This window comes from Danio aesculapii, chromosome 9 (genome assembly GCF_903798145.1).
Source record: "Danio aesculapii chromosome 9, fDanAes4.1, whole genome shotgun sequence".
Taxonomy (NCBI): domain Eukaryota; kingdom Metazoa; phylum Chordata; class Actinopteri; order Cypriniformes; family Danionidae; genus Danio; species Danio aesculapii.
The window spans coordinates 1,500,887-1,525,174 of record NC_079443.1 but is presented as its reverse complement, the minus strand read 5'-3'; the positions used below and the strand labels follow the sequence as shown (position 1 = coordinate 1,525,174).

General features: G+C 38.3%; 1 protein-coding gene across 1 annotated transcript in view; it reads left to right on the top strand.

Moving 5' to 3' along the window:
- Positions 1-24,288, top strand: part of osbpl6 (oxysterol binding protein-like 6) — an 80,606-nt gene that overhangs the window by 42,490 nt on the left and 13,828 nt on the right. Inside the window, exons 8-15 of the mRNA XM_056465649.1 lie at positions 2,007-2,110; positions 4,728-4,820; positions 14,577-14,745; positions 16,852-16,982; positions 18,704-18,811; positions 18,968-19,105; positions 21,086-21,173; positions 23,562-23,815. Of these exons, the coding sequence (XP_056321624.1) occupies positions 2,007-2,110; positions 4,728-4,820; positions 14,577-14,745; positions 16,852-16,982; positions 18,704-18,811; positions 18,968-19,105; positions 21,086-21,173; positions 23,562-23,815 (1,085 nt within the window). The remainder of the gene's footprint in view (positions 1-2,006; positions 2,111-4,727; positions 4,821-14,576; positions 14,746-16,851; positions 16,983-18,703; positions 18,812-18,967; positions 19,106-21,085; positions 21,174-23,561; positions 23,816-24,288) is intronic.

Genomic DNA, 24,288 nt, shown 5'->3' with positions numbered 1-24,288 from the left:
TACTAATTCTAACTAACTATCACCACTATTACTATTATACTGTATCTGTAAGGTAATATCATAGTCATTGGGAATTTATACTGTATCTATTAACTATTACTAACTACTACTACTAACTAATACTAACTATTACTGTTATACTGTATCTATAAGGTATTATAGTCATCAAGAATTCATACTGTATTAACTATCACAAACTGTTACTTCTAACTATACTAACTACTTACTTCTAACTATTACTACTAACTATACTATCTACTTACTACTATTACCATTATCTATGACTAGTTATGACAATTATTAAGAACTATTAATCTACTAAGAATTTATACTAAATTTATAAACTATTACTAACCATTACTACTAACTATACTAACTATTACTACTAATTCTAACTAACTATCACTACTATTACTATTATACTGTATCTGTAAGGTAATATCATAGTCATTAGGGATTTATACTGTATCTATTAACTATTACTAACTACTTCTACTAACTAATACTAACTATTACTGTTATACTGTATCTGTAAGGTAATATCATAACCATCAAGTTTATTATACTGTATCTGACAATATCAAAAGATTTTAAATTCACCAGAACATATATTTGTCTACTACATGGGGGGAAAAGCCTGAAATTGTAATTGTTATTATGATAATTTTAAAGGGACAGTTCACCCAAAACTGTACACTATTCACACTCAATTGGTTGTAAACTTTTTGTTAAACCTCTGTCGCACACTAAAGAAGATATTTTGAAGAATGTTGCACATAAACCGCAGTCATTGACACTTATAGTAGAACTAAAAACTCAGTGGAAGTCAATGGCTGTTTTTTTCCCCAGCATTCTTCAAAATATCTTCCTTTGTGCTCAACAAAGGAAAGAATCTCAAACAGGTTTAATCAAGTGGAGGATGAGGAAATGACGACAGAATTGAGATGTGAACCGTCCCTTTAATTAGAGTTGTGTGATATTGCTGTTTTTATCTGCAATATATGAATATAATTTCATCAGATAAATTGAATAGATCCTAATTAGGTCCATTTTCTCTTTTCATCATCATTGTGATGTGAAAACATGAGATTTAATTCCTGCATCATGATACTTTTATCCCTTAATGCTGGTCTTAATTAAAGATCTTTTTATTGCAGTAATGAGAATCCGCTGATGCCATTTGCAGTAATAAGATCTACAACATAATTAAAACATTCAAATGCATTACGCTAATGAGAATTAAAGCAAAAAGTTATGAAGACGTTATTATCGTGCTTTAATGAGAGTGAAAAGCACTTTAGTGAAATGTGTTATTCTGTCTTAAATGTGCTGTATGTACGTTTTTGACTCTTCTAAAGCATAAAAACACCATAATAATGTTTGCAGATATTCAGAAACATGCTCCGTGAACATTCTTGTTTATCTGAAAAACAATGCTGAAGTCAGATATTCTGCTTTGAAAATGTGCGTCTTTGTTTAGCTCCCTTTAACCCGCCCAGTTTAGCCACTTATATTTCAGCACTCCGGGTTGCCTTGGTGAAAAATAGTGAATTTCATTCATTCAGGAAGGCTCTCAAAGCATGCGGCCATGACAGAAATGTGACCTCTGGTGGACAGTAGCAGACTCTGAAATGAGATGCAGATCCAGTTCCACATGAGGTGGTTATTAATGAGCAAATAATCTAAATATTATGAAGGTTTAGGTGAGTAAAGAGTGATCTTAAAGTAGGGCGAGGCAGTGGCGCAGTAGATAGTGTTGTCGCCTCACAGCAAGAAGGTCGCTGGTTCAAGCCTCAGGTGGGTCAGTTGGCGTTTCTGCGTGGAGTTTGCATGTTCTCCAGTTTCCCCCACAGTCCAAGGACATGCTGGAATCCGCTGTGTGAAAACATGTGCTGGATAAGTTGGCGGTTCATTCCACTGTGGCAACCCCGGATTAATAAAGGGACTAAGCTGAAAAGAAAATGAATGAATATTAAAGTGTGTGTGTGTGTGTGTGTGTGTTTCAGAGCTTGCCTACTGCCAGTCCAGTCTTTTAGAGCTGAATCAACTTCTGCAGAGTCTGGAGATCTTACAGAGGACACAGTCTGCTCCCAACTTCACTGACATGCAGGTACACGCACACATACACAGATGCACGCAGACAGACTACACACGCAGATAAACTAACACACACACATGCTCACAAACAGATAAACACATACAAACCAGCAAACATGCTCACACAGACACAGACAAACAAGCCTGCGTGCACACACACACACACACACACACACACACACACACACACACACACACACACACACAGAAACATGTACACACATACAGATAAAAGACAAACACAGAACTACATGCACGCACACACACACACACGGAGACATATATGCACACACACACAGATAAAAGAAGACAAAAACATGTAGACACACACAAAGGCAAACAAACAGATTCACACAAATACACACACACAGACAAACACGTGCTCACATACACAGCAGTAGCCCACATCCCTGTATTGAATAGCGTTTGTGGTGTGTAGTGGTGTATGTAGAGCACAGATTGAGTTACAGACCGGTTGTGTTTCCCTTTGGCTGCATTTACACTGCAGACCTGCACAAGCCTGAGACACACACACACACACACACACACACACACACACACACACACACACCTGATGTACTGTCTGATCTGTTTACATTGGTTCATTTAGATCCAGCTGTTGAATATGACGCTACAGTGACGCTACAAGACTTGCTGACTAGAAAGATTAACAGATGTGCAAACCCTTATAACATGACCTTTCATCCTCATAATGATGAAGAAACATTTCTGGGTTAAGAGAAACATGTATTTGGGCTGTAATCTGACAGATATGGAGATTGTGGGAATATATATATATATATACATACATACATACATACATACACAAACTCGCTGGCCACTTTATTAGGTATACCTTACTAGTACCAAGTTGGACCTATTTTGCCTTCAGAACTGCTTTTATCCTTCATGTCAGATTCAACAAGCTGCTGGAAATATTCCTCAGAGAGTTTGCTCCATATTGACATGATAGCATCACACAGTTGCTGCAGATTTGTCGGCTGCACATCCATGATGCCAATCTCCCGTTCCACCACATCCCAAAGGTGCTCTATTGGATTGAGCTCTGGTGACTGTGGAGGCCATTTGAGTACAGTGAACTCATTGTCATGTTCAAGAAACCAGTCTGAGATGATTCACACTTTATGACATGGTGTGTTATCCTGCTGGAAGTAGCCATCAGAAGATGGAGACACTGTGCTCATAAAGGGATGGACATGGTCAGCAACAATACTCAGGTAGGCTGTGGTGTTGACACCATGCTCAATTGGTACTAATGGACCCAAAGTGTGCCAAGACAATATCCCCCACACCATTACACCACCACCACCAGCCTGAACCACTGATACAAGACAGGATGGATCCATGCTTTCATGTTGTTGAGGCCAAATTCTGAGCCGAGCATCTGAATGTGGCAGCAGAAATGGAGACTCATCAGACCAGGCAACGTTTCTCCAATCTTCTATTGTCCAGTTTTGGTGAGCCTGTGTGAATTATAGCCTCAGTTTCCTGTTCTTAGCTGACAGGAGCGGCACCCGGTGTGGTCTTCTGCTGCTGTAGCCCATCCGCCTCAAGGTTGGACGTGTTGTGTGTTCAGAGATGCTCTTCTGCAGACCTCGGTTGTAACGAGTGCTCATTTGAGTTACTGTTGCCTTTCTATCAGCTGGAACCAGTCTGGCCATTCTCCTCTGACCTCTGGCATCAACAAGGCGTTTGCGGCCACAGAACTGCCGCTCACTGGATATTTCCTCTGTGTCAGACCATTCTCTGTAAACCCTAGAGATAGTTGTGCGTGAAAATCCCAGTAGATCAGCAGTTTCTAAAATACTCAGAGCAGCCCGTCTGGCACCAACAACCATGCCACATTCAAAGTCACTTAAATCCCCTTTCTTCCCCATTCTGATGCTCAGTTTGAACTGCAGCAGATCGTCTTGACCATGTCTACATGCCTAAATGCATTGAGTGGCTGCCATGTGATTGGCTGATTAGAAATTTGCGTTAACGAGCAAATGGACAGGTGTACCTAATAAAGTGGCCGGTGAGTGTGTATATATATATATATATATATATATATATATATATAGTCAGACCTTACTGTCCTAATAAAATAACTAATAATCAAGGCATGATCATATTTTATTTTACTAAATAGGTGTAATCTAGAGGCCTTTGCCTTTCATATCAGCCACTTCTGATACCAAATGATCAACTAGAAGTCAAGTTATTATTTGTTATTGGACAGACGACAAAACGTTTGTCAGGTAGTGCTGGTAGTGTACATATATATGTGTGTATTACACATGCAACATTTATATTAGATTTGAATAATCATTTAACAGCATTAGTTTATTATACTGTAGCGTAGATTCATACATATTCAGCCTCAAGCTCAATTCAGCACCTCAAACACACACACCATCATATTTTTTCCTTATATTTATATTTGCTCAGATGTCATTCTCATTACCTCTGCTTATATAATAAAGCCAGCGTACTCACTACACATTCACAACATCTCATCTTCTGCTGCTGACAGATTCAGTGCTTCACTTTCTGCTATTAACCCTCTCACCCCTGTGCTGTGTGTGTGTGTGTGTGTTTATGTGTGTGTGTGTGTCCATGTAATCTAGAGTAACTGTGTAGATTTGTCAAAGAAAGAAAAGCGCGTCAGCAGAAGATGGAGGACTAAAAGTGTCAGCAAAGATGCAAAATTGCAGCAGCAGGTACATCTTCAAACCATCCGCAATCAACACCGAGGACAGTTCACTTGTAGTTATTTATTATTTATCATGCCGTCTGCATCAGTTTAGCATCTGGAATTATGCTAATCAGTTAGCGGTGCTGTAAATCTGTGCTGAATGCAGTTTGTAGGCTGCAGTTATTCATCTTGCTCACTGACACAATTCAGGCTCCTGAATTACCTACAGTTGAAGTCAGAATTATTAGCCCTCCTGTATATATATATATATATTTCCCCATATTTCCGCACATAATAGCTTTAACAGCTCGTTTAATAGCTGATTTCTTTCTCTTTGTCATGATGACAGTAAATAATATAAGACTAGATATTCTTCAAGACACTAGTATTAAGCTTAAAGTGACATTTAAAGACTTAACTAGGTTAATTAGGGTAAAGTTAGGCTAATTAGGCAAGTCATTGTATAGCAGGGGTTTGTTCTGGAGACAATCCAAAACTAATATTGCTGAAGGGGCTAATAATATTGACCTTAAAATGGGTTAAAACAATTAAAAACTGCTTTTATTCTAGCCGAAATAAAACAAAAAAGACTTTCTCCAGAAGAAAAAATTAATTATTAATATATTTTTTAAATACAAAAAAAATATAATAAATAAATAAAAGTATTATTGTTATTATAGAATTATTATTCTAAATAAATAACAGAAATTAATCCTAAATGTAACTGGAAAACAACGTAAAGACACAACTGGAGGGATGCTAAGATCATTTCAAGAGTTCACACTTAGCTCACGATTTATACATCGCTTGTTTGGCGTGCTGTCCCGGGAGAAAGCCCTGAGCTCAAGGTATCCTCGAGCCCAGGGCTCCCTCCTTTCACAGGGCGAGGGGAGACTGAGCTCAGGTTGATCTGAAACTCCCCCGCTGCTGAGGCCAAGGTGAACTTCCTGAGAGTAAGACATAAGAAAAAGATTTAGGCTTATTTTATCTATAATATAGAACACATTTGGATGGTGGGAGGAAACCAGGGAACCCGGGGAAAACCCACGCGGACACGGGGAGAACATGCAAACTCCGCACAGGAACACCAGATGGCCCAGTGAAGACCCAACGCCATTGGTATTCTTGCTTTGAGGCAACAGTGCCAGTCACTGGGCCACCGTGCCGCCCATTCTGGATAAAGGTGGATGAAGGGGAGGAGGGGGGTTTCTTCCAGATGAAGATAGTTGTAGAGAGGAAATGAGGATATATATAGTGACTTGGGATCCTTTGATTGGAGGACCATGATTAGCCAATGTGGACCAGCTGGGTCAATCATGAGCACATGCTCCTCTCGAAATTAGTTAAAAATTTAAACTTCACTTAAGAAATCTTTTGCATAAATATTAATTTCATTTAATATTCAGACAATTCTATAGAATACAAAGCAGATGTTTTATATTTTATCTGTTGTCTTAGACTTGACACATGAATTAGAGAATTAGCTTTATTAAGTCTTTACCTCCCTGACTCGTCATGCCTCCTTTTTACTTCATACAAAAAAAAATCTCTCAGCTGTCATGCTTAGTAAGATCACCGTCATATTATTTAAACTTTAGTGTTGTCGACTTGTAAAACTCACTGCGTGCCGTCACCTCCGCGTAAAAGGCTGTTGCGCCGGTTTCACAATGCATGAGTGGCGCGTGAGCAGCAAGTACGTGTTTCGTCGTGCATGTAAACAGCTGGGACTCGCACCGGGAGAAGAGCAGCGCGTCAGGGTTCAGGAGGAGGAGGGTGTGAGGCGTGTAGGGATGCGTCAGTTTGATTAAACTACATTGTTTTCACTGGCGTTGGTTTGGTTGCTTATAGATAATAACGTCTTTATTCCGGGATTACCACTATTAAAAATACACTTTTCATATGACGTAAATCAAATCTCAAAGCATTTACAGGGGAAAGGGGGATTTTTACTGGGGCACGTACCCCAGTACATTGGGTTTAGCGGCGCCCCTGTTTTGACCCATATTCCTTTCTTGTGTTTACTCTTTTCATACCATCTGAAACACTGTGCATCCTACTGTATCAACAAAAGGCTGTGAAATACACAGTAAAACCTGGCAGCTGTAAATCACCCGAGATAAAACAATCATCGCGGCATTCCTATCATCCGATTTAGATATCAATAATGCATTAGTAAATGTTGAAATATTATTAAAGGGCACCTATTTTCAAGATTTAAGATCAGTCTTTTGTGTCTCCAGAGTTAGTCTGTAAAGTTCCAGCTCAAAACCCCAATCAGATTATTTATTAGGCCTTTCCGAATGTTAGGATTTTCTGCTTTAAACACCTTGTAGCTGTTTTTGTGGCCTGTGCCTTTAATGCTAGTTCTCCCCGCCCACCGTTCCCACGTGCCTATAAGAGTGCGCCTCAGTCTCCGCCTCGGCTGCGTCAGATAAACAGCACAGTGACCGACATGAAGGAAGCAGATCTCACGTATCGTTTGTAAGAGATACTACTGTAAGAACTTTTCCAATGATTATTTGATGTATTTGTTGAAACCGGAGCACCCAGAAAAAACCCCACCAACACTGGGAGAACATGCAAACTCCACATGGAAACGCCAGCTTTCCCAACTGGGACTCAAACCAGCGAACTTCTTGTTGTAAGGCCACAGTGATACCCACTGAGCCACCGTGCCACCTTGTTTTCTAAAAAACAATAACAAGATATTATAAAACCGGTGTATTTTTGGCTATTACATAAAATAAACTCGAGCAGCATGAAGCTGGTTTTGTGCTTCAGGGTCAGAAATTGAGGGAAAAAAAATTGAATTGGGTCACATTTAACTGGCAGTGTAAATCAGGCCATAGTGTGCTTGCATGTAAAGTGCTTCAGCTGTTCAGCGTAGAGAGGTTAGTGTGTGTACGTCTCCTCAACCTTCACACACACTTACCCTCTGCACAACCTCATTATTGCAGTCCTTAACCTCAGCCGTAGTTTCAGAGAGACGTCCTGCTGCGCTCTCACACTCTGAAGGCCTGACATTTGACTCAGCGGATCCATTATAAACTATTTAAACTGAGTCTCGAGCAGCATTTCAGACCACGTTTAAAAGACTTTTCTGTTTGTACTGGATCTCCGCTGACAGAGAGAGTGCGAGTGAATGGGACATTGCAGTGTCATTGCTTTCGTTTGGAGTGCATCTTTTATTTGATCACTAATTTAGACTGAACAATACACACACAATATTAGTATTGTTAGTTCCCATTTTAAAGGCTTGTGCACACTGGGATGTTTCCTGCAGATTTTATAATATCTAAAACACCGTCACACAAAACACTAGGTATTAAACCATCTTTTTTTCTTCTATAAGCGCTTCAGGTTTGTTTTTTTGGTTGATGTTGAATGTTAAAAACTGCCCAATCTCTTTTGTTGACATGTTTCGTCTAGGGATGGCTGACGTGAAACTGACGTTTCGACACAGTGTCGAGATCCCGAAGCGCAAGTGTTTCGAAACACTGTACCGAAGCATGATCCGAAACACCCAGGTCACGTGACTAAAGTGTTTCGAAACACCTGCTCACGTGACTAAAGCGATTCAAAGCATTAATCAGTTCAGAAGCGTTTCGAGACTTGGAGAATCTGCATTTGACTGACAGGGTCAAACTCAAGCATTGTTACGTATGGCCTAGTGGACTGTGCGTGTGCATGTTGTTTCAGACTTCATATGACTTATGGGTTCGAATCCCGACTTGTACAAATACTCCAAAATCGTGATTTTATGTATTTTAATCATGCTACTGTTATGGTGTAGTCTAGATATGATACAGCTGCAGATACGCCATCAATTTAGCATCATTGTTGTAACTGTAAAACAATAAATAATATATTTACAGTACTGTGATGGTTGGGTTTAGAGTTGTGATAGACGTTAATAAAATACAATAAATGAGAAATTTAATGAATAATATAAATAATTCTTGTTAACTTCTGTCCACAACTGTATCTGATCTAGCAACAACCCTGTTTTATGACCGAAACAAGCTATATTTATTCACAAAGTGTTTATGTCAGACCAATGTTGAAACAAAACGATACAGGAACAAAGCATCTCAAACTGATATTAAACATTTCAAAATAACTGTATCAGCCTGGATTCGAACCAACAATCCCCGCATGGGAATTGTCAGGAACCCCAACCACTCCACTATATCACTTGAGGATTCTAACATACAAAGTGGGATTTAATACCTCAATTTGCTCAACTGTTCTTTGCTGAAGCTGTTCTAGTGCAATACATAAAAAATGACCACTAGGCGTCACTCTAGAGTGGGGTTTCGAAACGTTTCGAAGCTTCGACACATTTGCTTCAACTGTTTCAGTGTTTGACGAAGCCTCGCTTTGCCCACCACTAGTTTCGTCACTAGCTCTAGTCTACTCACGTGATGTTTTTCACTTCAAGCTCATTTTCTCCACTAGTTAAAATAGTTGAACTTGCACAAAAGACGTGATTAAGACAAATTTTACGTGCATCTCATGTCATTTACTATTTCTGTGCCACAAGCCAGTGTATGAAGCATAAAACTGAACAGCGCCACCTTGTGCACCGGAGTATTTCTCTTTTTAATTAAACGCCACCTACTGTCAGGGAGTTATATTGCACATTTACTCTGCTCATCGCTAGTGAAAGTGACTCGCTATTAATAATGAAAAACATCTTGATAATGAAAATAAGTGCGAGCGAAATCATCCCGTTGTGCACGAGCCTTAAGACTTGATATTTAAGTTCTATGTGGAAAATGTATACGTTTAATTTTAAGTTTTAAGTAAATACACATTGCTTTTCACCAAGCACCCTTGTTTTCATACTTTAATCAGGTCTGACTGTAAGTACTTGGGAAGGTTTTCTGCAATGTTTGATGTTTGTATTTGTTAATGAGATGTGTGTGCATGTGTGTTTATGTGTTATGTATCCGGCTCTTGTGTCCACCCCCAGGTCCAGTCTCTTCCCCAGTCACACAGCGCTAAAGTAAGCCTAACTGTAAGGTTTTCTTGTGTTTTTTTCATCATGACATCGCCATTGTGGAGTCTCTCGAGCTCTTGCATGCAGCGCTGCTTTACGTTCTCTCTGCAAAACATGAGAGCAGCCTAACTTTTTTAGAAGTAACTTCAGGTTATGATTGTAGCTCCAGTTCTTAAAGTGCAGTGTATTGTAGACTTGTACTGGGACACACACATCTGAACGCAAACTGTATCATCATACATTCAGGACACTTGCTCTACACTTCTCAAATAAACTATTTAAAACTTTTATTAATAACTACTGGGTCATTTGGTGAGGTCGCCGTAATGAACTGGGGTTACAGTTGTATCCAGAAGTTCACTTTTAGTCAACTTGCTCACATCTTTCTGTCAAATTTATATATATATATATATATATATATGTATATATATATATATATATATATATATATATATATATATATATATATATATATATATATATATATATATATATATATATGTACATACATACATACACACATACTTTTTAGGTTATTGTAGAAGTCGTGGAGGTTTGTAACAACATGCCGGTGAGTAAATATTGTGTACATTTTTCCTGTGGTCGCACTTTAGAATGAGGTTTCATTAGTTAAAGGCACAATGTGCACGATTTTTTCATTAAAATATCCAAAAATGACTTGAACAGTGTTATGTATTTTGCTGACTTATGTACTTTTATTATCCCAAATGTTTGGAAGAATGTTTAAACCCAGAGAAATTAGCTATTTTAACTACTGAGACAGAGTGTGGGCTGTGGCGGTGACATGATGCTCAACTGGTACTAATGAACCCAAAGTGTGCCAATAAAATCTCCCCCACACCATTACACCACCACCAGCCTGAACCACTGATATAAGGCAGGATGGATCCATGCTTTCATGTTGTTGACGCCAAATTCTGACCCGACCATCCGAATGTGGCAGCAGAAATGGAGACTCATCAGACCAGGCAACGTTTCTCCAATCTTCTATTGTCCAGACTAAATACATTTTAGTATGATCACACAGCCCACACTCTATATACACACTCTTGATTTCTAGTTTGGTTTTCTAGAAAGCAGGGAAACAGCCCTGAGGCTTTAATAAGTATAGCAGAAGCCTAAAATGCATTTAGTCTGATAAACCAGAGCTGCTTCTTCTGATCACAAGCTGAAGAGCCGAAAACTCATAATAAAATGTATTTTCTCTCAATTTGCTCCTTTCAGTCTTACTTTGCTTCATACTTCCATGATAATAAGTGTTGAATGCTTTACTTATCATCAACATGATTTCTGCAGGAGTCCTGTAGGATGATAAAGACCACAACTCCCATGATTCCACACTCATTAAGATACACCTTTGTTTGTTGTAAATATGCAGCCTCTAGTGGCCTAAATTACATACTGTGCCTTTAACTAATGGAGCCTTTTTGTAAAGTGTGACCACTGTTCAGATTTCACTTTTAGCTCCACATTGGCTTCTTAAAGCTATAATAATTGACCAGGATGGAGAGGTACTTACCAGTCTAGCAGTGAACAGATCTTTCATCCATCTTCAGGACTCCGAGGCGGTCTTTCCCCCAGCTGAGTGAACTCTAACTCCTGGAGGCCTCTTAATGAATAATGAATCTTGATGTCTCTCCCTAACAAATGAGACCAGTGCTTTTACATCACTCTGCCACTTGCTGGAGTTGCAAAACAAACAAAGAAGTGCTCACCGTGCAGCAGACATGAACATGATACACACTGTAAAAACGTAATTAGTTACTTTAAAAAGTGATTAAACTTGTTATAACTTGGAAATGTTGAGTTGACTTGATTTTTATAATTATGCACATAGTTCATTTCCATATTTTTTAGGCAACAGATTTACTCACTTTAAGTAGTCAACTATTCACTTTTGCTCACCTCTTTAAGTAGTCAAATAATCACTTTTACTCACACTTTAAGTAGTCAAATTGCTTTTATTTGCCTTTTAAGTAGTCAACTAATCACTTTTACTCACCTCTTTAATCAACTAATCACTTTTACTCACTCTTTATGTAGTCAACTAATTGCTTTTATTTGCCTTTTAAGTAGTCAACTAATTGCTTTTACTCACCTATTTAATCAACTAATCACTTTTACTCACTCTTTATGTAGTCAACTAATGCATATGCACTATTGCATTTATTCACATTTTAAGTAAAGTCAACTAATCACTTTTTTAAGTCACATTAATAGTCAATTAATCACTTTTACTCACTCTTTAAGTAAACTACTTGCTTTTATTCACCTGTTTAAGTAAAGTCAATGATCACTTTTACTTACGCTTATAAGTAGTCAACTAATCGCTTTTAATCATCCTTTTAAGTAAAGTCAACTAATCGCTTTTAATCATCCTTTTAAGTAAAGTCAACTAATCGCTTTTAATCATCCTTTTAAGTAAAGTCAACTAATCGCTTTTAATCATCCTTTTAAGTAAACTACTTGCTTTTATTCACCTGTTTAAGTAAAGTCAACTAATCACTTTTTTAAGTCACATTAATAGTCAATTAATCACTTTTACTCACTCTTTAAGTAAACTACTTGCTTTTATTCACCTGTTTAAGTAAAGTCAATTAATCACTTTTACTTACGTTTATAAGTAGTCAACTAATCTCTTTTAATCATCCTTTTAAGTAAAGTCAACAAATTGCTTTTAATCACCCCTTTAAAAAAGGCAACTAATCGCTTTTACTCAGTTTTATTATCAACTTCAATAATTAACTATAATTAACTAATAATAATTAACTTTATTCATTTTAATCATCCTTTTAAGTAAAGTCACTTTTACTCACTTTTTAAAGTCATCAACTAATCGCTTTTAATTACCCTTTTAAAGTAAAGTCAACTATTGCTTTTACTCACCTTTTAAGTAGTCAATTAATCGCTTTTACTCACCTTTTAAGTAGTCAGGTAATCGCTTTTACTCACCTGTTAAGTAGTCAGGTAATCGCTTTTACTCACCTGTTAAGTAGTCAGGTAATCGCTTTTACTCACCTGTTAAGTAGTCAGGTAATCGCTTTTACACACCTGTTAAGTAGTCAGGTAATCGCTTTTACTCACCTGTTAAGTAGTCAGGTAATCGCTTTTACACACCTTTTAAGTAGTCAATTAATCGCTTTTACTCACCTTTTAAGTAGTCAGGTAATCGCTTTTACTCACCTGTTAAGTAGTCAGGTAATCGCTTTTACTCACCTGTTAAGTAGTCAGGTAATCGCTTTTACTCACCTGTTAAGTAGTCAGGTAATCGCTTTTACACACCTGTTAAGTAGTCAGGTAATCGCTTTTACTCACCTGTTAAGTAGTCAGGTAATCGCTTTTTTCACACCTGTTAAGTAGTCAGGTAATCGCTTTTACTCACCTGTTAAGTAGTCAGGTAATCGCTTTTACTCACCTTTTAAGTAGTCAGGTAATCGCTTTTACTCACCTATTAAGTAGTCAGGTAATCGCTTTTACTCACCTGTTAAGTAGTCAGGTAATCGCTTTTACTCACCTGTTAAGTAGTCAGGTAATCGCTTTTACTCACCTTTTAAGTAGTCAGGTAATCGCTTTTACTCACCTGTTAAGTCAACTAATTTCTTTCAATTGCCCTTTTAAGTAAAGTCAACTACTCGCTTTTACTTAGCTTTATAAGGTGATCTAATCACTTTAAAAACAACGAGGTTACTCACTTTTAAAAATACCATCAACTAGTCGCTTTTAAAAATGTTTATTCACTATTTTCCAAGTAAATTCAACTAATTGAAAAGCAATGGGTTTACTTGCTTTTTTAAGTAAAGTCAATTAAAAAGGGAAGCACATATTCCCAATGAACCTGTGTTGTGCATCTCTTTCAGAAAGAGCATGCAACCACTGTAAAAGTCCAGTAAACCGCAGAGTTCATAATAGCTGATATGCACACTTCAAAGTGAAAGATGCCATGTTGCATTCATAATAACTACACCATTGATGCATGAACGAGTGTCTGTTGGAATGAAGACTGTGGTCCGCTCTAGCATTGCACCACAATCCAAGAGACTCTCATTCTTCTAAATGTGCAGTGCTTCAGGCATTGATATGACACACTTATGTGGATAAATATCTGGAGGGATTCAACTTCACGAAACTCATTTCTGAACGTCTCTCTATAGTGCTTAACCTCATCAGACAAAGACAAAAGGACAGCGCTGACCTCACGCCGAACTGCTTGATGCTGTTCTGAAATATTATCCGCTTCTGTTACAACATGGATTGTTGAGAAATACCCAAGTGCAAGAGCTAAGAGCCATTCAGCTTAATCTTCTTTAAAGTTCTACTGAAGAAAAAAGTCACCTACATCTATGATAACCTGTGGATGAGTAAATTAACTGGACATTTTTGGGCTGACATTTATCCCCCTCAGCAGCCGATGTTGACCTTGCTGATAGTCTGTTCACTTCAAATGCTGGCATGTTCTGATGTGTGAAGCATCCTCATTTCTCCATTGACCTGCTGCTTTACACTGCTTGACCTGACTTATGTGTTGTTGTGTGTCCGTGAGCTCTTTACTAAAATCTGTCTATCTGTTCTCATCCACACTGGACTCTCGCCCAGATTTATCAACAGCTTGCGCAAGCTTTTTAGCATTCAGCTTTGTCTTTGTCAATGTCTGTTTGGTTTTTCCTCATTCAACCGAATGGATCATTTTCTTGGGCTTGTATCATCCTCTGTCAGGGATCTCCTCTATTTCACTGCAGTGTGTGTTTGTGTGTGTTTCAGGTTCCCCTGAGTGCAAGCATGTCTCAAGTGCGCCTCCACTCCTCCAATCCTAACCTGTGTGCGGAGCTGGCCGATTTCCAGACCCCCGTCACGCGTCTGACTGACGGCATCGACAGCACCGGCGACTACATCAAACTGCAGGAAAATTTCTGCATCATTGCACAGAAAGGTAAACAAACCCCTTCATTACTTCATTTTCTGCACCTCTAGTCACTGGATCTACTTTGCTCTTGAAATGGAAATGAGTTTAGGTTATCTTCCAATACTGCAAAGTAATACAAAGAAAGCATTTCTGTGTTCATTCACTGCCAAAACAAAAGAATGCACAAATTAGCGAACTGGTCAAAAAGAATCAAACTCTGAAGTTACAAAATCTGAAAAATGTTGTTTGGGAATTAATCGCATTTTCATCATTCATTCATTTTCATAAATCAGCTTGTTTTTATTACTCTTTACCTCGATATGCTAAAATTTATTTCAAGAGTTCACACTTAGCTGATAATTGATTATAAAGCGTCCTGAGCTCATAAGATCCTCGAACCCAGGGCTCCCTCCCATTTGCAGGGCAAGAGGGGAGTTTGAGCTCAGATAGATCTCGAGAACTCCCCTGCTTCATTGGACATGGACCTTCAGCATGCACTGAGGCAGTTTGCTGCCAAGTGTGATGTGGTTGGGATGAGAATCAGCACCTTCAAGTCCGAGGCCATGGTGCTCCACCGGAAAAAGGTGGTTAGCCATCTCCAGGTTGGAGGAAAGTCCTTACCCTAGGTGGAGGAGTTCCAGTATCTTAGGGTTTTGTTCAGGAGTGAGGGAAGGATTGACAGGCGGATTGATGCAGCGGCAGCAGTAATGCGGTTGATGTACCGGTCCGTTGTGGTAAAGAAGCAGCTGAGCTGAAAGGCAAAGCTCTCGATTTACAGGTCAATCTACGTTCCTACTCTCACCTATGGTCATGAGCTTTGGGTCATGACCAAAAGGACAAGATCTCAGATACAAGCGGACCAGATGAGTTTCCTTCTCAGGGTGGCAGGACGCACCCTTTTAGATATATACTCAGGCAGTTTGCTGCGAGGTGTGATGTGGCTGGGATGAGAATCAGCACCTCCAAGTCCAAGGCCATGGTGCTCCACCGGAAAAAGGTGGTTAGCCATCTCCAGGTTGGAGGAAAGTCCTTACCCCAGGTGGAGGAGTTCCAGTATTTTAGGGTTTTGTTCAGGAGTGAGGGAAGAATGGAGCATGAGATTGACAGGCGGATTGGTACAGCAGTAATGCGGTTGATGTACCGGTCCGTTGTGGTAAAGAAGGAGCTGAGCTGAAAGGCAAAGCTCTTGATTTACCGGTCAATCAACGTTCCTACTCTCACCTATGGTCATGAGCTTTGGATCACGACTGGAAGGACAAGATCTCGGATATAAGCTGCCGAAATGAGTTTCTTTGGCAGGGTGGCAGGGCGCACCCTTATAGATAGGATGAGGAGCTCTGTCACCCGGGAGGAGCTCGGAGTAGAGCAGCTGCTCCTCCACATCCAGAGAAGCCAGCTGAGGTGGCTCGGGCATCTGTTTCGGATGCCTTCTGTCGCCTACCTATGGAGGTGTTTCAGGCATGTTCCACTGCGAGGAGGCCTCGGGGAAGGCTCAAGACATGCTTGAGGGTCTGTGTCTCTCGGCTGGCCTGGGAACACCTTGGGATCTCCTCTTAGGAGCTGGAGGAAGTGTCTGGGGAGAGGGAAGTCTGGAGTTCACTCCTGAGAATAGTTTCATATCATTTTTAAAATGTAAATGTCATTTGTAGTTAATAAAAACACAGTTTACCTTAAAAAGAATATTTTTCTTGAGTAAAACATCCTTGGTGATTCATAAAATTAAATGAAAATAATAAGTCAATGGCTGTCGGCACTTTGAGAGCTCAAAACAAAACCAAAATATAAATATAGTCTCATCATAAACGAGTTTGAAAATTTATATTTTTATCCTATTTCTCAGTGAATTTAGGTCATATATCTTGCTGCATTTGAACAAAACAGATTTATTAAGCAGATATATTTATTCAAATAATAATTTAGTCACCTAACATCTTTAAAAATAGAATTACAAATGAAACATTTACCAAACAATTACAAACTACCAAAATTTCAACAAAACCATTACATATTGCACACATTACACTGTTGCTCTTAAAGTCTTATGAAAATTAAATGATTATTATTGATATTAGTATAATTATGCAGTGAGTTACACATGGAGAAAAATACTGTGTGTGTGTGTGTGTGTTGCAGTGCACTCTCTTCTGAAGTCTGCCTTCAACACTGTGGCCATAGAGAAAGAGAAGATCAAGCAGGTGTTGCTTGACCAGGAACAAACCGGCCAATCAAATCAGATTGTTACCCTCCGCCGCTCCCTATCACAGGTCAGCTCTGCCCACCACACACTGTTACCTTTATAACCAACAACAACACACACTTCTGATTTTATTTCTGTATTCCCGTAGTCTTATTACTGACATTTTACAGAATAAATTGATTTGAAAATTTGGGGACTTTTTTTTCAGCTCAGATGCATTAAATTGATTAAATGATTGTTTTTAATAAATGTTGTTCATTAAACTTTCATTGAACATTGATAATATTAAATGCTTCCTAAAGTGGCACTAAGAGAATTTTGACAAACAATTTTGAAAGCACCAAAACAAACCCGACAGGACTCTGCCCATTTTTGATGTCTACGCTATAGTTACTAGACACGCCCCTTACCACTAATTGGCTGCAAACAGGTTTTGGGATTCAGTCCATCACAGTGGTCAAAAGTGTTTATCATGTGTTGCTTAGCGCACCTTTAAGCAGCAAATCATTCTTTGAAATACCCAATTTAAATGACTAATTTTCACAATATTGAACTATTTTTTTATTTAAAAATTATCCTAAACATAGAATGGATAAACTTAGCATAGAAATCAAACTTCTGCAGCTGGTTATGACTTTGCTGTGTTTCCCGTTTTCAAAATAAGAGTCCTACATTCATAGTAAGTTTCACCTTTATGTGGTGTTAGGGATGTTTTCATCCACTCTGGGCTGATTTTAAGTCTTAATTTGGCCACAACTTTCAGCAAATGGAATGATTTTTAGGGACAAACCTTATTTTGAGACATATTTTGAGAAAATGCTTTGAAATTTTTACACTTTGGGCAAATTGACTACTCTTTCATTATGTTAGTGACTGTTTTTACCCCATTAACTTAAATTATAATCACATTTTTGGATTGCAAAACCATGACAGAATATAATCATGTGCTATTTATTGTTGCTGGTTTTCCCTGTTGAGAAGAGGTAACATGTGCAATTTGTACTATTGATTAACAGATTTATGCAGAATTTTTTTTACAACAGTGTAATTCAGTGGATGTTTTCATCCCGGATATAACAAAAGGGTAGTCAATTAGAACAGTACACAAGGGTTAATCTAAATTTTTATAAACTTTAAAACAATGGAGGAAAATAATTATTGTTGTAATCTCAAAACACAGCCTGTGGTGTGCATATTAATGATCCCAGAGCTAATTTTGAGGCTGTGGCCCGCAGACGCAACAGTCTGCTTTGTGTTCTGATTGGCCTTTTGTCCACCGGGGTTTTACACTCATGCAATTTACATGAGAACGAGGAAACAAAGGTGTCTGAGGCTCACAGTGTGGCCATTTCCAAATACTGAACTCTTATTATTTAATTACTTTGCTGCGTCTCCTGTTTTCAAAATAAGGGTCCCACATACATCGTAAGTTTAATATAAACTTTGATGATGTAGAACGTGACCTATAGTACATGTAAATTTTGAAGGTGTACTAATGAATAGCCCCATGACACGCAACAGTCTGCTATGTATTCTGATTGGCTTGTTATTCATCTGGGTTTTATGCTCTGGTAATTTACATGAGAACGAGGAAACAGTGGTATCTGAGGCTCACGGTATGCCCATTTCCATATACTGAACTCTTAGTATACAGCTATGCCTAGCTATACCCAGATTTTCTTCATAAGGCACCTTTAAAATCAGCTTTACTGTTCCATCCTCTAGTATAAAAAGAAAAAGGTTTGTTATTAATTGATTAATAACCATTTGTCAAATCCATTTGTCCAGGCCTTGTCCCAGAATGCCGAGCTGAAGACGCGTTTGAACCGGATCCACTCAGAGTCAGTCCTGTCGGAGCAGGTCGTCAGTGTCAACATCATCAGCAGTCCTGATGAGGTCTCACTGATTTCTGCTCTACACATTCATAACAATCAAATGCATGATTTGCTGTTGTGGAAAAAAGGCTGGACCAGATATGTGACAACTCATTATGTGGCATTAATATTATATTATTAGGGCTTTTAACTCTGTATGTGTGTGTGTATGCTGCAGGCCTGTGAGCCTCTGCATGTGGGTCTGCCTCTCTCTCAGCAGGTCTCCAATGAGAGCAGACTCTCCATGTCCGAGTCGGTGTCTGAGTTCTTCGACGCTCAGGAGGTGCTTCTGTCCGCAAGCTCATCTGAGAACGAGGTGTGTTGATCACAGCATTACCTTTCTACTTTAGTTTTTATTAAATAGATGCAGCATTGGTGCATTTATATATATATATATATATATATATATATATATATATATATATATATATATATATATATATATATATATATATATATATATATATATTATTAAAATGTAATTTATTTATAGTTGCAGGCCAAATTATTCACAATTTTAATTATTTTTCAAATAGTTACCAAGTGATGTTTAACAGAGCAAGGCAAGTTTTTACAGTATTTTACAGTATTATACTGCAGTTATACTGTTCAACATAAATAAATCAAATAAAACATTTATTATTATGATTATTATTAGTAAATTATTATTATTATAAAGAAAAAGAATGACTATATGGGACAGTCAGACATTCATTTAACCTCAAGATCAGCTTAATTTCGATCTATCATTCAGTGCTATATAGACAATTAAATAAGAACAAGCTATGTTTAGGCTAATATTAAGTGATACACATTTCAGTCACAGTATTGACAATATTAATGCGTTTTACTTGATTTATCAATGAAAGTAGTTCCATATGAAGTCAAATACTGCCTCTTCTATTTCTGTTTTCAATATATTTTCTGTTTAAACATTCATCTAGAATAGGGTTTATGCAGTTTTTACGGTAGTTAAAATGCATATCTGATATTTCTGATACACAATTCATTAAACGTCCCGTGAAGTGCTTTGAAATGTGCATTTTTTAAGTTCAAAATTGAACATAATATAAACTGAAACATGAAGAGAGGGCGGGGCATAGTGTAGCTCCTCCTTTTTAAAAATAAAACAGCCAGTAGCATTTTGTCTAATCCCAGCTCTGCCAGTGAGAGTGGTTGAGCTCAAGCGCATCAGATGAAAAGCCAATGAGAAGAAAGGGCAGGGCATGTCAGACACTAGAGAGGATTTGATTGGTCAGAAGATTTAATGAGAAACTGAAGTATGATATGATGGCAAAAAAACATTGATTCATTTAGGCGGTAGTGACAAACTGCAAACTTTGGATGTTTATATCAAGTTGATATCTTCTAAATGTAAATTTTGTCACTGATTTGGAGCTCACTAGGCTCACTAGACTATAGAGAGGCTCAGTAGACTATAGAAAAACCAACAGAGTGTAGTTAAATATCCATTCTTACAGTTGGTGCCGAAATGGGACATGGAACTCGTACTCTGTAATGCAGTGTTTCCCAACCCTGTTCCTGGAGGCACACCAACAGTACATATTTTGGATGTCTTCATTATCTGACCCATTCATTTCAGGTGTTGGAGTCTCTTCTGATGTTATGAAAAGATGATTCAGGTGTGTTTGATTAGGGAGAGGTTGAAAATGTGGACTGTTGGTGTTCCTTCAGGAACAGGGTTGGGAAACACTGCACTAATGAACATCATAACAGCATAACTGAAGTGTATGGGATCAGATTTAAATCAAAACTCTTAATTGAATTATAAATAATGATGACTGTGGTCCGTTCTTAATTAGAAATACAGTCTAAATTTGAAGGTTGCTTTAAATCGGAGCTGAAAACAAATATAAATAAATTCTAATAAATAGCACCATTCTAATAGCATTTATCAAACAAAATTTAGAATTAACATGAATACATTCATGTAGGTTAAGTAAGTTACTTTTTTAAAGCCTTAAATAATATCAGGAAGTCCTTGAAGTTTTTAATTCTGCCTTCAGAGTGTGCTCTTTTATTTTATATCAGCGTAGCCTGGCTCTGCTCTGGGTTTATCGGTCATCTGTCGTCTGTGTCAGCATGATTTGTGTGTTTAAGTGTGTGTTTATTTGTATATATATGCACACTGCACTGCGGTAGGTCATTTTACACAAGCACACACACACACACACACACACACACACATTGTACAGTTAGTCAGCACTGCGCAAAATGAAAGACAGTGAGTAACATCATCTCTCTCTCTCTCTCTCTCTCTCTCTCTCTCTCTCAGGCCTCTGATGATGAGTCTTACGTCAGTGATGTGAGTGATAATATTTCCGAGGACAATGCCAGCGTCACGGATAACGTTTCCAGACAGAGTAAGATCTTCTCCATTTCATTAGAGCAAGATGATGTCATTATGGGACACACACACACACACACTTGTACAACTACTCCATCCTGTGTGATTTATGAGGCTTTTTCCACATGAGGACCCCAATAAGTGTTCCCACAAGGTCAAAATTGACTGGTATCACTATACTTGTGGGGACATTTGGTACCCACAACATAAAGGAAACAAAACACACACACAAGAACATTGAGTGAGAAAGGCAAAACACATACAGCATATAATATATATTACCACTCAGCATTGTATGCAAATTATATAAAACATTTAGTATTGTAATGTGATTATCAGCATTTCCTATGTAAATGTTTAAGCTGTGTGTTTGGTCATTTTCCCCTCCAAAACCAAAAGAAAATGCAAACGATTAATTGCATAAACTGCATAATATAAATTATGTATATGATTGCATTCATGTAAAAGATTATTGTATTAGCCACAGCCATATCACCCTGCAGCTCAAGAGTGGTTACTCACTGAAGCTAAGCAGGGCTGAGCCTAGTCAGTGTCTGGATGGGAGACCACATGGGAAAACTAGGTTGCTGTTGGAAGTGGTATTAGTGAGGCCAGCAGGGGGCGCTCAATCTGCAGTCTCTGTGAGTCCTGATGCTCCAGTATAGTGAAGGGGGACACTATACTGTCAGTAAGCACCATCTTTCAGACGTTAAACCAAGGTCCTGACTCTCTGTAGTCATTAATAATCCCATGGCACTACTGGTAAACAGTGGGGTGTAACCCGGTGTCCTGGCCAAATTCCTACCATCTGCCCTTATTGATCATGGCCTCCCAATTATCCCCTTCCACTGAATTGGCTCTATCACTGTCTTTCCACTCCACCTATAGCTGGAGTGTGGTGAAGCACTGGCGCTGTTGTCCTGTGGCTGCCGTCACATCATCCAAGTGGAGCTGCACACTGGTGATGGTGTGGAGAGACCCCCTCATGATTGTGAAGTGCTTTGGGTGTATGGCCATACACGATAAATGTGCTATATAAATACACACATTACATTATATTACATTATTATATTTATTATTATTATTTTGCATTGGAAATATTTTCTGATGATTTCTCATTCAAATAGTAAGAATCTAATTTGATTTACATATAATCATACAATTATGGAGCTGCCATGAAAATATTGTTAATTATAATTTTTTCTTGTGTACATTGTTTTGCATTGACATAATTGTCACTGGCATTATAGTGTAGATAATTTTATTTATTTAATTTTTCATTTAATTTAAGTTAACTTTTATTATTTTATTTATAATTTGGTGAATTTATTTATTATTTAGTCAAACTAAATTTTAAAAAGTCCCATTGCTTACTTATTTTTTATTTATTTATTTTTAATTATGTTTCAGTTTAAAAAAAAAGGATAATTTCTCAATTTTTTATACTACAGCAGGGAAAATAAGTAAACACGTCACCATTTTTCTCAGAAAACAAATTTCGAAATGTGTCGGTGACTTGTAATTTTCATCAGATATTGGTAACGACTAAAGAAACCCATATTTGCAAAGAAAATAAATCTTATTAGTTTACAAATGAAGCTAAGTGTAATAAAATGAAATGATACAGGCAAAACGTATTGAACACATAAAGAAAGGAAGGTGTAGAAAGCTAGTGAAAGCTCAGACAGCAGCTGAAATCTCTCAGTAGTTCTTCAGCAACCCTCTGCCCTTCCTCAGTTTAATAAATATCAGCTGCTTCAGTCCAACATCTACATTAGCAGGAGGATGAAGATGAGACCACGGTGGAGATTTCAGCAAGACAATGATCCAAAACACAGACAAGGAGACTCTTAGATGCTTTCAAAGAAAGAAAATCAAGCTGTAGAATGGCCCAGCCAATCACCTGACTCGAATGTAATAGAGAATACAAAATCAAGCTCAGATTTGATAGACGAGACCCACAGAAGCATCAAGATTTCGACACTCTGTTAAAGTCTGTGAGAAACCCACACCTGAGCAATGCATAAGGCTATATTCTCTACGTGAGAGGTGTCTCTAATGTGCCACCATCATGTGCCTTTATATAAAGTATTTCAGTAGTTCAGCACTTTCTCCTTATGTCATTTCATTGTTATTAAATGGTATTAAACAATGAGTAAACTCCATTTCAGATTGTTTTATTTTGTCTTATTTTTATGCTTGTATTGTTTGGGTTTTTACCAAAATCAGCTTCAAGTCCATGTCAGCAGCTCCTTTAGGAATGTTATACCCAGGAAAAACACATGACGTGTTCAATGCTTATTTCCCCCACTGTATATAATGTTATAGTGTCAGTTATCTATAATTAATCCTGACTGTAGATATTCAGTATCTTGTAGTGTGTAAGCTTGTGTTTCTCCCTCAGTGCCTAATGGTGAGCTGGCCAGCAGTGTGTTTCGTAACGGCAGACGTCCGTGTCTCCCGGCTCCTGCTCCCGACACCTCCAACATCAACCTGTGGAACATCCTGAAAAACAACATCGGCAAGGATCTGTCCAAAGTGTCCATGCCGGTGGAGCTGAACGAGCCGCTGAACACACTGCAGCACATGTGTGAGGAGCTCGAGTACACCGAGCTCCTGGATAAAGCAGCTCAGACCGACGACCCCTACGAGCGCATGGTACGGTCCAGCTCTTAAAGGCGCAGTGCACTCTAAAACTAAAACTCTGCCATTTTGAAGACAAAGTGGGTTATATCAAGTAGCTCCTCCCCTTTTTAAAAATAGCCAATAGCGTTGCATTTATGTCACATCTCTGCATCAAGCTAAAGCTTAGGCAGCCCTAATGTAGAGTGTTTGAGGAGAGGCTGGTGTTCCAACCTTCACACACATGATCTAGCAGTTGTGGTGGAGGACACACAGGGCCTGAAGCGGTCAGTCTCTCCTGCATACGGAGGTGTGAATACACCTCTGGCCTCATTAAATCCTTTACTGTAGCCTAGTTTGAGCATCAACACATTTTGACACACACTTTGTTGTGTGATCAAGACCTAAAGGCTGATTTATACTTCTGCGTCAAGCGCACACGTATGCTACGGCGCAGCCTAGGCATGGACACATGCGTACGTATAGCGCAAGCTCTGTGATTGGTCGGC